The sequence below is a fragment of the Poecilia formosa genome, unplaced genomic scaffold (assembly GCF_000485575.1).
Source record: "Poecilia formosa unplaced genomic scaffold, Poecilia_formosa-5.1.2 Scaffold53, whole genome shotgun sequence".
Classification (NCBI taxonomy): Eukaryota; Metazoa; Chordata; class Actinopteri; order Cyprinodontiformes; family Poeciliidae; genus Poecilia; species Poecilia formosa.
In genome coordinates, this window is record NW_006799992.1 from 1,205,065 (window position 1) to 1,223,547 (window position 18,483).

The window sequence follows — 18,483 nt, forward strand, 5'->3', positions numbered from 1 at the left end:
TCTATCTATCTATCTATCTATCTATCTATCTATTTTAAGGGGGTCTGCCCATGTTTTGCCCATGTTTTGCTCCCTTGTGAATGGACACAGACTGGTTGTCCACTAGCCCTTCTCAGTCCTGTAATCGTTCACTCCCATTGGCCGCTTCCAGGACATCCTTCCCCAAACCGACCAATAACCCTCAGCTCTGCGCACCCCAACCACTCCTTCCCCGTCTTAAAGAGCCCCATCGTCTTCAATGGAGACCCAGTCGCTTCACTCACTTTACTCAGCCAGAGAGCACGCTTTCTTCTCTCTCTGCTGCTGCTGCTCTCCATCCATCTGTCTCTTCATCTTTTTATTCTCTCTGTCTCTCCATCCGTCTCTCCTCCTTGAGTCCCAGTTCCCTCTCCTTTCTTTGCATTTGCTTTTTTCCTGTTTTTCTTCACTTTTTTTTCCTCCTTTTCAGCAATCTTGAACGCTCAGCACTTGCTCAGACTGGAGTTTTGTGTGACCCAAGGAAGAAGGTTTATTTCCTTTTTCATTTGCTACTTTGAGAGAGTTGGAGAAAGGAGCGAGGCGAGACCCTAATTTGTGACAATATGAGGAGTTGATCTCCTCTTCCAGCTTTTCTCCAGCTGTTCGTCCTGTTGTTCTTCATTCATTGTTTTTTTTTTTGTTTGTTTTTTGTTTGTTTTTTTACTGCAACACCTGGAATGCTTAATGTGGACTGATGGATGTTTCTGAACTGTGCATCCCAGATCCCCTCTGCTACCACAACCAGTGAGTGTTCCTCTTTACTCATCTTTCTGTCCTTTGCTCTTTGTGTCAGTACTTTTCAACAATGTAAACATCAAAACTGTCACTTACAAGACAGAAGGGAAAAAAAAAAGAAAAGAAACTTGGTACCTAAAGTAAGCATTCCGACAGGGGAGGACGTCTCTGCATGGGACATCTGATGTCATAAATCCCAACTACAGCAGCAAAGCCTGCAGGGAGTCCAGGATGCACGGCTGCACCAGAACGGTCCAGCTCGGCTTCAGGACGCAACATTTCAGAGCATTTATTGAATATAATTTTACAGTGTAAACATGTAGTCTTACATAAGCTCGGAGGACAGACAGTTAAAACTAACTATAAGTTTGGAAAACCTAGAAAAGTTTCTGCAGGGCTTTTTCTTTTTTTTTTCTTTTTTTTTGGCTGCTCTGATAAAAAAGCCAGGATTGACGGTTTTGTGTTGTTTAGGATTTATAGAACATCCTGAATTAAATAACCTTCATAAAAAATATAGAGATAATGTAAGTTTAAAACTGCTGCTCACTTCTGCATTCAGTTTAAAACTGACCACATCAGACACCATGTTTCCTATTTGAAACTGTCTTAAGTATTTAATGTTGTTACACACAGAGACAAGCTTTCTCAGCAAAAAAAAAGAAAAAAAGAAAAGAAAAATCAAAACGATATTTTTTGGCTCTAAAATTGACTTACAATTGTTTCTATTATTCTAATCATACTATGACACAAAAAAATGACCAGGTGTTATTTTATTCACAAAGAGCTGCTTGTTTCGGAGAAATTTCTTTGGATTCATTTTTAAAAAGTTGAATATTTGGTGCTTTTGCTGATTTACTTTGCAGTAAAGTATAATCAGTGTACATCTAAACACTGTCATTGTCATTCTAGGACTTAAAAATGTTTTTAAAAACAATAAACTGTTGACAGCATTAGCAAAACATATATTTTCTGCAGTACTGTTGTGTTGGACTTAATTCAGTCAGCAAAGTCATGTAAGGTGTAGTTTACTCAAGGAAGGGAAGATAAACTTTTGCACTCACAATATTAATAAAACTGGTCAGTTGCAACTTTTTTTTTAGACTTTTATAGTTTTGTTTTGTGATTTATTTGATCATTTTAACAAATGTAAGTTCATATGAATTGCTGCACATGTGTTCCAAGTGAAAACAAATATATAAATGAGAAAAAACACTATTTATACTTTATAATTTGCTCTGACCATGTTCTATTGTTTAATCTGGTTGCGTGTGTATGTGTGTGTGTGCTTGGCATTACTCACTTCCACAACATGTATTCTTCTTATGCTTTTCTAAAGCAGTAAATTAAACTTTTGCCATGACATTTGCGTTGTTCAACATTTTTCACCACCGGCACTTGAAGGTGGTGTAGCTGCTCAACTTTTTGCAAACAAAAAGTCTGCACGACAAGCAACACACACACACACACACACACACACACAGAGCTGTGCTGGGATCAGTTTGGCTCTGCAGAGTGCCATTAATCCCAGCCGAGAACTTTTGGTAAGACGACCTGCCTAGTAGCCGGAGGTGAGAGCTCTGATGGCGGTCCAGCTCTCATACTTACTGTAGGCTCTACTAATTAAACAAGCATGTTCCTCCACTGCTCCTTAACTGAACTTATATTAACTTGTTGTTTTTTTTTTAATTGATAAAAATAAAATATTCTGCAGAAACAGTGGAACAGCAAATAAGAAGTGCATCAGAGCTTGATGGGAATAACTGAAGTAACTCCCTTCACGTTTCAGTTCACAATCAATACGTTCCCTCAGTGCTGAGCACTTTCTGCTTATTTTATGTGAAACTTTTAACTTTCAATTGTTTAAAATAAAAAAAAGACATTTGTGAGCTTCATTTCAACTGAAGAGCAGTCCTTCCAGTTTTTACCGCTCTCCTTGCTCACATTATTTCCTTTTGGCCCAGATGTCTCACCTCAGTTTCCGTTCACAAACTGGAATGTTTAAGCGTTCAAACATCTTTACTCGATCACAATTACACACATGAATATGTGCATGCAAATACATAATGGACCAAAGCGTCGCACTCCGACCTGATCTAAATTTGGCTGTAAAGACACCTGACAGTGTCTGTTAAAACAAGCATTTATAATGTTGTTCGTTCTTCCCGCTGAAAGTGGAATGAATAGAAAAAAAAAACATTTCAATTCATGTAAACTTTTAGTGCAATATAAGAAAGCTAAGACAGTGGATTTCAGTCAACTTTATCACATTCTTCTTGCCCGATTAGCAGGACACATGACTTTTTGCTTTTCTGACATGAAAAACTGCAGCCAAATATTTCCTATTGTTGCTATGAGGGAAAACGGTGAATTCACTGGGTTGCCAAGATGAAAGAGATGGAGAAATTAGTCTTATTGGTACAATTCATGGCTGATTATCATAGAAAATAATTATGGATATTAGAGCATCTTTTACCGTTTCATAAGTACTTTTTTTCTGCAATAATTATATATATTATATATAACTAAAAAATCCCTAGCAGCAATGTTAGAACAATCTAAACAACAAGTCTGTATTTTAACCTCTTGATGCAGGAAGCTGTCTAACAGCTTAGCGGCTTTGCTTTAATGTTACCTGAAAAGTTAAGCCCAAAAATATTCATACTGCTGACAGTTAAAAGAGTAAAATAATTTTCATTCAACCAAGAAGTCAAGATTTATTGGCAATCAAACTATTCTAATAAACACTGGCCATCTTTTTTTCAAGTTTCTACTGAGACTTTGGTGATTTATCTTCAAGTTTCTGTGGTCAGAAGGCCTCTTAACCATCACCCTAAACTTTAGTTCCCTCCCCAGATTTTTTTTTTTCTCAGAATCAAGTCAGGAGTTTGACTGAGCTACTCAGAATATCACTTTAAGTCAGAACATGCATGTCAGTAAAATGAAAACATATGAATTTACCTTTATGAACATGGTTGGACTTAAAATCAGGCAAAAATAAAGACAGGTACACAATAAGTGATTTTTCTGTTGTTTTTTTTCTTCAATTAAAAGTAAATGTAAAGAGGAAACTATACGATGAAGTGTCTTTGAATGTGATTCATCTCTTCAGAGAATGGTTAAGGTTTTAACTCACTTCTCTATAACCAAATGCTTTACAGTGCAGTTTTGAGCCCTAATGCAGAAACACGGTGAAGTCTCTCTTTTAACATAGAAATAATAACCTTGAAAGAAATGCAAAAAAATTAAAAAATAAATAACCAAAGCCAAATTGTATTTCTGCATTTTTAATAAAGCTTATAACAACTACTGAAAATGTAGGTATACCATGAAAAAAAAAAGGAAATTAAAGTTAATTTCAAAGTAAAACTAATTAGGATGGAGGACAGGGTGACTCTACTGCGCTTACCGTGTGTGGACAAAAATGATCTGAACGCTTCCTGCTGCCATCAATCGGCATTTAATTTTCATGAATTCAGAAAAGAAAAGGCCAGAATTTAAATAATAATAATAATAATAATAATAATAATAATAATAATAAAAATCCTTTTAATCTTTGTGCTGTATTTTCTTCACAGCCAGCTTGTTTATTAATGGCTCAACATGCGGCTACAGCCAAGCTCTATTGGTTCACAGTGATGGTATAAGAGGCAAAATAACTTCATTACATGTCATGACCCACCCCTGATATAGATATATCCTTTAGGCAGCTTGTCAAGGACTCTGAATTCATGAGGATGTAGATGGATGCCGCCACCTCTTTTTTGTTTTTACGCATTTTTTATTTATTTTTTATTTTTTTGCAATGACTCCCCAGTGCAAACCTGAACAATATTGCTCAGAGAGGACTTCTTAGAAGGAGTTTGTTTTATTGATCAAATGAAATTAGCACACAGACACAGAGAAGAGATGAAGCAGTTTGTCTAATCATGAAGCGCAACTCAGGCGAGATGTTTAATTTAATGGGCCTCATTGTAGCTTTGCGAGGTCTCACATTGTGAACTTAATTCCTCTTCACCACCTTCATTTGCATTGTGTCAATTGACCGGAGCGCTTACTGTATGAGCTCGAGTCACGCTTGAAATTCAGCCCATGCCCTAATACCATTAGGCAAATGCAAAGTTGTGTCATTTACACATTTGAGAAGAAGAAGAAGAAGAAAAAGAAGAAGGAAAAAAGGGGAAAGCTGGAAGGGAAGGAGGGGTGAGAGAAAAGCCAATTTGTGCCAAACAAGACTCGGTTGTGATTATCAGTGGATGTTATTACTGTGGAGAAGCAGACGTTTGAAGGTTATGTTTCTGGGCAGTAATTGAAATGCAAAATAACATTAGGATCGATGGCCATCTCTGTTTATTTATGAAATCAATATCGTAACTGTCCCACATGAGTCCTCCTCTGATTCCCAATGACGGCTTAAGTCTCTGGTCGTTTATTCCCCCTTGCCCCCCCTCCCTCCACCGCCACCCCTGCAACCTCTGTTTTCTGTCTCTTTTTAAAAGGCAGTTAGGGATGTGTTTGACTTTGCAGAGAGAGCAATTTCCTCGAGGTGGTTGGATGTGTATGTAGATGGGGGGTTGATACTCCAGGTAAGGAGACATCATCCATGTGGGAAATCTATGCAATCTCTCCTCGTGGCTGTGACATTGAGGAGGCCATATGCTGGAAGTTCTGTGCACTACGTGTTCGTGCATGTGAGTGTTTGCGTTGGGGACGCAGAAAATTAAAGTACACTAATGCGGTATAAACCTACCGCTGGGACTTAGGAACTTGGAAGGAAAATAGTAACTTTGAAAGTGAGAGAATTAGACCGAAACTTAAAGGTCCTTTTTTTTTTTTTCTTTTATTCTAGCAAGTCAATCTGTGCAGCTCCATGTTGTGACAGGTTTCTACCCAGGGCAGCATAGCCCTGGGGGCGTGAAGGTGCACATGGCAAAACAAATGGATACAATGTGGCAACTGTGCCTCAAACAAATATTCAACAGCTTAGTTACAAGTCCAGACAATAAGAATAGCCCATTCCCATGTTGTATACAAGACATGTATGGAAATATACTCTGCAGGTGACTAATGTTTTAATGAATTTTGAAGTGTATTGGTGTTTTTTAAGTATTTATCTAGATCAAATTAACATTTAAAATTTAGATCTTAACAGTATTTGTTTGTAATTAATTGGTCCAAGATCACTTTTCCTTTAATCTCCAGGTCAAATCGTGAAAATAAAATTCCTACTCATTGCCTGTATGAAAACTAAAAACTTCCACTATTTTTACTCTATAAATGCATCAAACATGCACTTTACAACAATTCTTTAGACTTCAACAAAATTCACATGATGATTAGATTAGATTGATGCATATTTCAGGAGTCATTTTGTAATTCTCTTATTTTCTGTTGAATTTAAAACTCTTTCCTCTCTGTTATTTATATTAGCCCTTAGGAAAAGAAGACTGAAATTCTCTATTAGCAGAAAAATATTATCTTTCTCTGATTTCAGTCCCTAATGTTTCTAATAAAGCATGTTTGCTGTTTTATGCTTTTCTTGCTGTCAGGGTGTGTGTTGTGTTTGATTGTTTGTAGAGCGACAGGAAAAAAAAAAGAGTTTGCCCAGGTGGGCTGTTAATGGAAGAATCATCATGATTATAGCTTAAATGAGGTTTCCATTGCTGTCTGGTAAAGAAGAGAGTGAGAATTGTATTGTTAATTAGGGGGGAAAAAATCAGAGTGAAAAAGTAAGGAAAGTAGTTCTTGTAAAATTGGTACAAATAAATGTGCTTTAAATAAATCTGTATTTTTCCTTCTGATATATGAAGACTTGATGGACGTATTCAGAAATTTTCCAACAAATAGAAGTGAAAATATTAGTGAACAGAACAATAATAAATAACACCTTCAAATTTACCAACTCTCCATGCACTTCCAGGTGTAAATACAATACACTACGAAGATCCAGGGATGTATTTTCCTTATAAATAAATATTTGCCTTTTGTTTTGTTAAAAAGTGCAAAAACATATTTTCTTTTATGCTAGTTTGTTTTCCATGAAACAATTTTAGCTCCCCAAAAATGTCAGAATGAGAGATTCAGCACCTTCATTTTCCCGACAGGAAAACTTTTCTTGGCGTAAAGTTGTGCTGGAAAAAAGACTCGCGTCAAAGTAGCAAGCAAATATTTTCCCTCTGAAAGCATAAAAATAGACACTGAGGAGCAGAGCTTAAATAAAGAAAGGTGCTCATTCAGTACAGCCTTTAACACAGTCACTGTAAATAAATAGTACAGGGTTTAAGATGAAAAAAAAAAAAACATAAAATAACTTCTCAACAGCTCAAAGTAATGAAAATCATAAACAACAGACTCCACGAAGGTCTCCTGCATTAAACGAAAATGAAAAATTCAGAAAAATATGCTAAAATTTTCAAAAAATCTTACAAAGTTACACTTTCTTTTTATAGTAATGTTAAATTTAAATACAATTAAATGTAGTGTGCATAACCTAAGTTTAGGAAACCACATCCATCCACAGCTTTGCCTCCCGGCTGCTGCAACACACTCATTGTGAAACTCCAATACAAGCAAAACTCTGCAGCAAGAATCCTGATGAGAGTGAAAACACAAAAGCATCAAACCATTTTGTCACTTCCTTCACTGGCTTACTGTCTCCGATTTGATACAAGCTCTCATTCTCAAGTTCAAATATGGAGACACACAGAGTCTCCATATTTGCTAAAACCATTTCTTTTTAGCAGAACATTTGGTTTTTCAATTATTAGGTGTACGGTTAAACCCCCCAAAAATAAAAATAAAATAAAAAATCCTACCTCTGGCAGATTTAGGTTGAAAGTTTCTGCTTTATTTACCAACATGTCTTTTTCTAACTGAAAATAACATAAACGTTTTGGTGTGGCCCAGTCATCTGTGGAGGAAGCTAAAAATTCAACCATAAATGTCACAAAAACGTATGCCTGGTCAAAAAAATGCAATAAAAGCAGGTCAGCAATTATATAAAAGGTTTGATGGCTCATCAAAAAAATGTTCAACTATCTTTTGACATGCCGCTATATGGTAAGATGTAAATGAAACAGATTTTTTTAAATATATTTCTTTTACATTACTTTATTATATTTAGAGAAAGGTTTATCTCATTTCCTTCAGAGAGAAACTTATGGATTAGATGAACATAATTGTAAATGTAAAACTGCAAGGGGTGTGAATACTTTGAGCTAAACTGTAATTCTGATTCCGTTTTTCTGACTGATCTTGGCGTCTTATGGATATAATTCTGTGCTTCTTATCAATAACTATAAATTTGATCCTTTCACTTCAGCTAAATGCTTTATTCTGTAATAGTTCAAGCTCATACCTATGTAATTTATATTATAAATAAAATTGTGTTTTATTCTATGATATCTTTTTCCTCTGTTAAAGGAGATTTAGACTGTTTGGTAAAGACAAGAAAATATTTTCTCTCCCATTCATGACCTTTTTACTTTTATGTGTGAGCGCCTATATGTATTTTTTTGATGACCTTGATTTATGATGCGAATACCCGCATCACCCCTTGTGTGTTGTTGCTCCTGCTTAACTCCCCGGACGACATGCACAGCCACCCTTCCCGCCTTTCGCCACGCGTGACCATTCATTTCCCGGACACACTGATACCATGGACTAACGGCGTAATCTATGTGTTTTGTGGTTCGGGCCACTCAGTTTAAAGCTGATAGAGTTTGCCCCAAACAAGGACGGCCTATCATGGAAAGATTAATGAACTAATTTCATGCATGGCTCCTTGCTTCTGTCCTTCTGTGTTCTTCCATGTTTGGCTGTATGTTCTGCACAGAGATTTACGCTGCACTGCTTGCAACAAGCTTAACCCCAAGTTTAACACTCATGCGTTCCCTTGGTGAGGAAATGTAAGATTAGGATACCTACAATAAAGGCGTGCTGAGGATTCTTTCAAACATGCATGTTTTGGTTCTGGATGTAAATTTATTATCGACAGTTGCAGAATTAGATTGGGTTATAATTGACATATGCAAACATTAGAGTTTTTTGTAAAGTGCTCCGCCGAGGCATTTTCAGGCTGGATAAAGAAATCACAGCTGACTCGTGTTGCTAACTTTAAGCCGTCTGGACGGCTCAGTGGTTTTCTGTAAGTAGTGAAGTCTCATTCTTGCCGTGTGATGGACAGACGGAAACCCGTGTCTGCTGCGTCCACAGTGGGACCGTCTCACAGCAGCAGAACAGAGAAGGCAGGTGACCTTCACGTCTGTCTGATGAGTCCTGCTTGTCTGCTCTGTTTGTACCATTTTTCTGCGCAGCGGAGCACACACTAACCTATTAGATATTAGGTGCAAGGCGTTTGAGATAGTGTGTGTGTGTGTGTGTGTGTGTTTTGCCAAGGGACACACCGAGGAGGGTCAGCCTACACTTTAAGAACTCCATGTCTCTTTATAATAAGGGGAAGAAAACCAAATTATGAAACTACGTACCTATTTCTGTCTGTGCGAATCGGTGGTTCGTGCCATTATTTCATTTGGACAGATCTGAAAGGACCCATTAGAAATTTCCATTAAACGTAACAAAAAACATCTCCCCAGCGTTGCTGTGTGCTAAGTGTGGAATGAACTACTTTTTACCAACGCCACAATGTACTATTCCATAGGGATTCCCCCCCATATCTAGCTGTGATGATGTATTAACTGTTACCACGCCGCTTTCTGCACCTCCCTCTGACGGGAAAAAAATCTGCCCTCCAAACTGACTGTAAGCACATGCTGATTTTCAACAAGATTTAACACGAGCGCTGTGAATTTTTTATAAACCACAATGGCCTCATGTTGAAGACGAAATGTTGTATCGCTCCATCTCGCACTATGTTAACAGTCCTGACTAATTAAAAATGCATAAGGAACGTCTGGGATCCGTAAGAGGGGGGGTTATTTTCTCATGCCTCATCTTAAACAGGAAGGAAGCGGAGGAATCGATAGATCCGATCCGGGCTTGAGGGGAGGGAGGCTATCTTCATCCCTCTTTCCATCCTCTGTGCGTTAGCACTTAAGAGAAGTTCTATGCTGTCAGAGCCCGAAGACTTAGTGACTTAATGCAAAGAGGAAAAGGACATCCCTTACCATTAGCACCAGATCTAAAACAGGGGGCAACCCTCAAGAGCACTTAGGAAAAATAAAAAAAGAGAAACCAAAAGAATATACCTTGCCTTAGCCAAATGAGAGTTTTTGTAAGAATGAAGGAAAATATGCAACTGCTGAATGTTGCAATTATGATATTGGTGGCGATCAGTCGTTGATTAAGCAGGATGTGGGAACATTGCCTAGAGTCTGTTTGGTCCCTCTAAATTTTCTTGCATGTAAATTGCAGAAGGTGGCCAGACATTGGCTTCAAGATTTTAAAGACTTGTCCACGTTTAAATGACCAAAATGATTTATGCAACGGTCCTTTCTAAGCAGCTTTTTAGAAACAGCAACATTTATGAAAGTGCATTGCTCTTTAAAGAAGGACCCTGATATTCTTGAAGTCTGAGCCACATTTTCATCAGTCTTGTCAAATAAATCTTTGTCAGGTGTTACGATCAAGGACAGGGAAAGTTTACTCAAACGTCCAAATATACAATATAATTCAAAAACCCTATAACAATCTGTTAAGTGTTGCATCCAGTAAACATTTTGCCATCACAATTCTGGGACTCAACTATATTGAAGTGATCACTGTGATTTGGTATACTGTCCAGCTGACATTTTTAATGTGGCAATAAAAACATGGACAGAGTCAAACTCCAGCTCAGGCCTAATTTTATAACCGAATATTCTGTACACATACACTGACAGACTTTGTCATTTTAAATTAAAATTACAATTTCTTTTTTAATTTCTTTATTGATGTAAACTTTAAGTATTAGTCATAGTTATGTTTATTATTTTTACACAATTCATTTTCATCTCTTTGAGTTTCTTTTAAATAACTGAGTCCATAATGTGATTGAAAAAAAATAAATCAGGCCAAAATAGCATTAACTTTAGATTGCTGCAGGTCAGTTACAGTTTAAATGCTAAATACAAAACACTCAAAATTTTGATGATAAGTATGACTACAACAGCTTAAATAAACTGCACTGACTCCAGAAGTTCCAGTAAATAAAATTATTTTAGCAGTTGAACTATAACTAGTTGTTCTGCCACAGTCACATTCAAATCTTCCATAGTTTCTTCTTACCTTATTAAAAATATTTTTTAACTGTAAATTAATTTCGCTGATGCAGAAATTAAGTTCATGTTTATTCACCTTTGAGGTGACCTGAAGCTGTGATCGCAAGAAATGGTGTGAATGCTTCACTGCAGTAATATTCTCAAACAGAATTAAAATTGCTTTTGATTCCAAGGTTAATCAGTTAAATATGTTCAATCAAGAATAGCACATGAAACAATGTTACATGGTAAAACAATGCATCTGTTGTTTTATGCAAATTACAACAAAACAGAACTACAGCAGTCCACACATGCACACTCTCAAATTCAGAGTAACTATAACGAATAACCAATGACAGGAGATGCATGTTAGAAATAACCAGTCACGGCAAAGTGGGTTGGTTCACACATTTGTTTTTGCTTCAGCCAGTTGCAGTTTAAAACAATCCATTGATTTTTATGACTCAAAACCTGTGTTACATGTCCCAAAGGTGCATTAGCCGTGATAAGCAGAAATTGCAGAAACTGCAGCATGTCCGCTTCTGCTTACAATCAGTTCATAACTCATGATCATCTGCTGTTGTTACTTTGACCAGAGTGTGTACCCTCTCGTAGAGAAAGAGGAAGTCTGCACTTCATTTAATCGATTTAATTCATCCTTCCAATAGGTCGAATTTATTTCTAAATGCATTTGAATGTAACGCTATGGCAATTAAGCTCAGATCTCAACTTCTCATGTGCGTTTGCGAATTAATGCCAATCATTTTTGTCGTAAACTGAGAGAGAGAATGGACACAAAATGTTGAGAACATTTCACTCGTATGAAATGTTTAGCATCCTTCCACCACAAAACTTCATCTATAACTCAGGGTAAGTCTCCCTTCCTGCCAGGGGAGTTTAGGGGGTACACGCAGGTACTATGGTCAGCTCTGGTGACCAAAATGCCTCTGGTTCCCGCAGAGGAAATGGCGTAGCTAAAGGGTCTCCTCTTAAAGGATCCTGCAGTGAACACACACCTTTACCTTACTAAATAGGTTAAAAAGCACAGAAAATTTAACTTTTTCATCTTAATGGTGATTTTGGCTCTGGAGTGGTTAACTCAATATGTCATTGATGTCAGATCTTATTCAAGTATTGAAAGCATTGTTTTAAAGCCAAGTCTTGTTTATTCTATATTTTCATGCGGAGAAAAAGCTGGTAATGAATAAAATAGCTCGAATATTTGAGTTTTAAGTTCCTAAATAAACTAAAATAATATATTTTCTTTCACAGAAAAAAATATAGCTGTCCCCAAAGAGTCGTTTTATGTCCTGAGCCTTGTTTTGTCAAAACAATAACAGACAAAATCCTTGAGTAGAATAACAATGGATTGGATAATATAAATGCCTGCCAAAAAATTAAGAAGAGTAAAAAGCCATAAATGAGCAGTCAAATAAATTTAGGACGTAGCTACGTAATTTAGGACATAGGTTGAAACATCTTGACATATTTAAGGGCTTTTAAGGCTTAAATATATCATTTAACATTTTAAATTAAGACTTTCAGGAACCCTGAATAAGATGAAAAACAAAAATGTTTTCCCAGGTCAGTGCTTCCAACCGAGGCAGCAGTAATCTGGCACCATCATCCGCTGGCAAAATAACCAGGACTATTGATTTGGTCATCTATTACCCACAATCCCCCAAATGCTGAGTGTAACACCTCTCTGTCCATTAACAGCCTTCTAAGCTTTCATTCATTCGTTCATTCATTCATTTGCTTCTGGCAGACGGCCAGTTGTAGGCATTGTTTTCAAGATGTATGGAGCATCTGTTGACATGGTCGTTAGTTACTATTTTGCCTGAGAGGAATGGGCTCTGTCGGTGTTCTGCTTGGCATTCCAGCACATTAATGGTTGTGTAACGTAATCTATCAAACTCAGATGAACCAGCTGATGAATTTCTCACAGAATGATGGACTGATGATGGTTAAAAGCCAAGGAGAGATTTTTTTTTTCTACTGCAGTTTAGTGATACACATCGTATATCTCTTCAGAAAAGATTACATTGGTATTTATACATAACCTTAAAAAAGTAGTTGTTTTATTCTAAGACTATCTGAGCAGAAAATTACCTGATAAATCAAACTGTATGTACCCATACAAGTGTCACCCTCTATGTGTTTCTCCAGGTTGCTGACCAGAATGCCCACTGACGACCGACATCTACCCTCCAGCTGTGGTTCCTACGTCAAAACTGAGCCCTCCAGTCCGTCCTCCTCACTCGTAGACACCGGCAGCCATCACAGTCCCAGCGGCAACTCAGACGCCAGTGGCGGCTACATTAACGGCAGTGGCGGGCGCTCCCACATCTTAGACTCGCCTCCAATGTTCAACCCGGGCATGCTTGGTGGCGGCAGTGCGTGCTTACGCCGTTATGAGGAGTGCTCCGGCAGCATGGCGGACGACTCGCCAATTAAGTGCGAGTACATGCTCAATGCCATTCCCAAGAGGCTTTGCCTGGTGTGTGGCGACATTGCCTCAGGGTACCACTACGGCGTCGCCTCTTGTGAGGCCTGCAAAGCCTTTTTTAAAAGGACGATACAAGGTATTTTTCAAAGTCTCTTTGTGGTTTTACAGACTCCTGTGAGTTGCAGCTTTAGAGTGAAAAATATTTTTCTCCTATTGACGCCTCGCTGGGCAGTAACACATTTCCAAGCAAAGCATAAGCAACTGGACAAACCTTGAAAATGGGAAAGATATGCGCAACAGATGTTGTCTCAAGGTATTTCTCAAATGCAATCCAAGAGATGTAGTCAATTTTATTTAATTACATACATTCCCGATCGATCTTAGTATAAAACTACGATGTGGGGTAAATCTCTGTTACCATAAAATAGGAAGTCGTGGGTGGAGAACACTGATGGGGAATAGCGTAGCTGTCCACACGTTCATTCAACCTTCATGTTAACCAAACAGAAACCGTCTCGGGCCCTCCTAAAAATAAAAAAAAACTACGAAGAAGAAGGAAACAGCTCCTCTTAAAGGCATAGCACAATTTCTAGTTATAGATCAAGTTAAATAAATAGCTGTATGTAACCTAATTAATTGAAAAATAAAAATAAATCAAATTACATACTTCCCCCTCTTTAAATGAAATGTCCTCATTTCAAATTAAAGGTGTTACAAAAAAATCATCTTGCATTAGTTTTATAAGTGAAGTTGGGAAAAAGCGACAGTAGATAGTTTGTTGCAGCATAAATCCTGTTGCGTGTTGGGAAGGTGGAAAGGAAAACTTCCCTTTAACAGGAAGAATCCTGTTTCTCATTTTGTCTGATTTTACGTTTTGCAGGTATATGTTTGAGTAAAATGAACCTTGCTCTTTTATTCTTTGAACTACTGACAACATGTCTGAAATTCCAAGCAAAAATTTTGTATTTGCAGAAAATGAGAAATGGTCAAAATCATGAAAGAGATTCAGTGCTTTCAGAATTAAAAGAAAACAAATATATATAAACAGCAGTGTGTTAACTCAGGAATAAACTGAAATTATTTTAAAACTTGAACAAAGTTTAGGAGTCTTCTTATGAAGAGAAAATTCGACATTCAGGTCAAAATACATGCATTTTCAACTGTGCACATGTTTCTTAAACCTTAGTTTAAGTTACGAGACTAATTTGTGTATGCACCGAAACTCGAGAAATTGCAGATGTCTAGACTAAGTTGAACTGTTTAATTCAACGTTCAGTTGCAATCATTTTAAGTGTACTGTAAAAAGAATCATTATGAACATGATTTAGGTGGAACAAGTCAGTATAGTAAAGACCGTCTTTCTACTGTCCTTTTTCTCCTTTTTCCTTCCGCTTGCTCTCCTTCGCGGAGGACAGCCTAGTACCGAGCTTAATCTGTCCGTCATTCGTCCTGAGCCACGGGAGTTTCAGTCAATAACAATCAGTGTTGGGTGACTGTAATTAAGAGCCAGGCATTTCATTGGAAGAAAAGTCAAGAAAGGAGAATAGAGGTGCACGTCTCTTCTTTGTCCTCGGACCTCCCTCCCCCGTAGCCCATAAGCAAGGGGAAAAGGAGACGGGGGTCAATTAGAAGCTCAAGCACGTGTTGCAGTGGCAATAACAGAGATGGGAGACAGTGGAGGGTCTGCATCGAGGAGTCCTCTAAATAAACGCAAAGGGACAAGGGACGGTGGGGACGTGGTCATTCACAGAAAGGAGAAGCCACTTTAATGGAATGGTAATCAGGGAGGGGGGTCCCGGCCCCAGTAAAGGAGGAGAACAAGGAGAGGTCCAGCTTGAGTGGAGATTGGCGCGTAGATAATAGCATGGCATAATAATATATCAACATTTAGGGGGAAAATAAGAGAGGTTAAGGAAGGATATTAGAGTGGTTGAAATGTCCTTTGAGAAATAAAGGTGGACACAAGACCTGATTAACTAAGAGGGTATGCCGACAGTGAGCTTTTAGACATAGGCAATTTAAGTCCAACAACCCACCTTCACCACACACAAACACACACACACACACACACAGACATGCGCAAACAAGGTTATTTTAATACTACATGAGGAAAAAAATAACAGAGTGTTTTCTCTTTTTGCCTTATCTTAGCTTAATTCATTGAAGTAAAACTCGCTTATTGAGATGCTCTCATTTTCAGGAATTATGTGTTTTAAATGATAATGATAATAAAAACAAGACTATATTTTAATTTAATGTTTAAAAAAAACACATTAACATATGACAAAATGTCTTTGTCATAAAAAAAAATTAGTTTACACGCAAAATTTAAATATCAGATGTCAGATTTTTTTTTTTTAAATGGGGTTCTGTGGGGCATCTATTACTATCCAGTATCTTACCTGCAGCAGCAAGCAGTCTAAGTAATTTTGGAAAAAAGTGCTTTTTTAGCTATCTCAATGATTAACAGTAATTTTTAAACAAAAGTCTGGGATTATTTGTGCTGAAAACTTTTTTTGTTCCATTTGTGATTAAATAAATTTCCTTGTAAAACACTTTGCCAAACAGAATAGGGAAAACATGTATTAAAAAGCTCTTGCTTGGAGTCTGCTTTTACTATACTTTTACGACCGTTAACTTGTTCTAAATACAAATATTCATTATCTGGTGAAATGCATACATAGATCAGAAGAATCGGTTGTCAAAGATCACATTTTCAGTGATGGCATAGTGAAGTGAGTGATGATTATCAGGTTTGAAAGGAATTTTAACAAAACTTTATTAGAACTTGTCAATCCCTTATTACCTTGCATTAATCTAGAATTAATTGTGATCGTCAGTAGGCTTGTGCAGCTCCTGGTTTCTGTCCTGAAAAGATTGTGTCCCTGCTGTTATCTTATGATGGCACCGACATCTTTACACTTCCACTGCAAAACCTTCAAACTATGTTACTTCTATAGATAAGTGTGTCTGGGATGTTTTTAAAGTGGTTTTAATGTTAATTGCATGTTTGTGATAGACTGACCGTTTATTCTGGGTCTTCCGTGGCATATTTAAGTTGTTTTGATGGTGTCTCACACTATCCTGGGAAATTACATTACCTAGGCAGTTTACATTGTTGGTTGACTGATCTGAATCCTGCTGTTTTGTGGTTCATGACTAGTATGCAATGCTGGAAAAATCCACCTTCAACTTTCGCATCTGATAAAAGCAACTCTAGAAATATGTTTCCGAATCAGTTTTCGAACAGATACAGAGAATAGATGCCACTATAGAGACGCTGAGCAGCATGTGTTTGTTCACATGAGAGCTGGAGTGAAGAGGATTTTCCCCATTTTGCTAAAGCCTCTTGGTTTATTAGACTTCACCTAGCCTAAATCCAGCAGCAGTCCCTGCCAACATCCTGGCGTGGCTCCCTGGACCCCGCGCTGTGCTCGTGACCCCGCCGGCACCATCTATGCCAAGGATTCTGACAAATGTTGGCACCTTCTCCTTGACCGACGGGGGGTTGTGTGAGTTTTTTAGAGCGGGGGGCTTTAGTGCTGGTTGTATGTGGTTCTGGCAGATTTGCAACCCACACCTGGTTTGCTGTATTTAGGTAGCATTGATAGATCTCTGGGCTTCCAGTCATGGACTCTGGAGTCGTAGGATTCTAGGGAGTTATATCAGCTTTTATGTACATATTAATTCAGAAAAAAAAAGAAAAAGAAAAATTGACTGCAGCAAATTCAGTAATGACTGTTTTGGATCAGACTGATTAAATTGCACAGAAGATATATTCATAGTGAGCCAAGACCCATCAAGACAGACTTGAATAATAGATTTAGCCTTGTTATATGATACAGGATCCTTAGCTAGTCCAGCTGCTTGGTCCATTCATTCTCTATATAAGGGGGAAAATATTTTAGAAAAAAACTCTTGCATTAAGCTAATTGTGTTTTTGAATCATGCTGAAGCCGAACTGGTTTGTTAGCAAATGCCTCTAAAACCCTCTTCATCTACAAAGATGCCACATGGGGTCAGTTTGGGTTTGTTGTTTTCATTCATATATTCTATATGTTGTCTTAAAGTATGTTTTATTATTATTATTATTATTATTATTATTATTATTATTATTTCTAAGGTTTGTGGGAACTGATCTACCTTTTCTTCAACAGGAAACATCGAGTACAGCTGTCCGGCAACCAATGAGTGTGAGATTACCAAGAGGAGACGAAAGTCCTGCCAGGCCTGCCGTTTCATGAAATGTCTTAAAGTTGGCATGTTGAAGGAAGGTGAGTCTGATTACTCACTTTTCAACCATATTCTCTTCACTGGTGCGATTTTGTTTGCCTAATTTAATCACTGAATGCTCTGTAGACAACAGTTATCAGGAAGACAATTTCAACATCTGGTGCAAACATTCCTTTCAGCAACATCATGATAATCTTATTTACTTTTTTGCTTCTGGTTTCCTTTTCAATGTAGTGCTTTGCAAAAGGCATCATAATCGCTCCATATTTCAAAACTTGTCTTATAATAACAACTGATTTATTTTACTAGCATTTTAGGTGAAAAAATTCTAGTAATTATCCACAAGAAAGTGGATAAATTGAGAAGTGGATTTTTTATTTTATTTTTTTACAAATGAAAACATGAAAAGTATGAATTGTAAAAGTTGTCAGTCCCCCTTACTCAAATGATTCTAAATTAATTTGAGTTCAAACAATTACCATTAAAGCATTCTAATTCTTAATCCAATTTGTATGAAATTTACTCTCAGCTGTTCAATGAAGGCCTCAGAGGTTTGTTAGAGAACAATAGTGAACAAACAAAGACCAAAGAGGGCAACACATGTGGAGACGGACAGAGGTAAATGCAGAGCAATCCTGGAAGAAAACCTCTGAGAGGTTGGGAAAGACTAGGGAACTTCCAGCAGGACTGCAATTGGGTCACTTTGATTGCTGCATATTGTCATGAGTTAAAATGGCCAAGTCAAAGGCCAGATCAAAAATTCATCAATAATCTGTGACGTGCTCATGTTTACTCTCCGTCCAGTTTAATCGTCATGAGCTATTTTGCAGGAAATAATTAGAAAGAAAACTCTGT

General features: G+C 37.4%; 1 protein-coding gene across 1 annotated transcript in view; it reads left to right on the forward strand.

Annotated features, from left to right (window-relative positions):
* Positions 1–268: 268 nt before the first annotated feature.
* esrrgb (estrogen-related receptor gamma b) overlaps positions 269–18,483 on the forward strand; it is a 43,750-nt gene continuing 25,535 nt past the window's right edge. Inside the window, exons 1-3 of the mRNA XM_007552899.2 lie at positions 269–762; positions 13,116–13,531; positions 17,553–17,669. Coding sequence (XP_007552961.1) covers positions 713–762; positions 13,116–13,531; positions 17,553–17,669 — 583 coding nt within the window. The 5' untranslated portion in view covers positions 269–712. The remainder of the gene's footprint in view (positions 763–13,115; positions 13,532–17,552; positions 17,670–18,483) is intronic.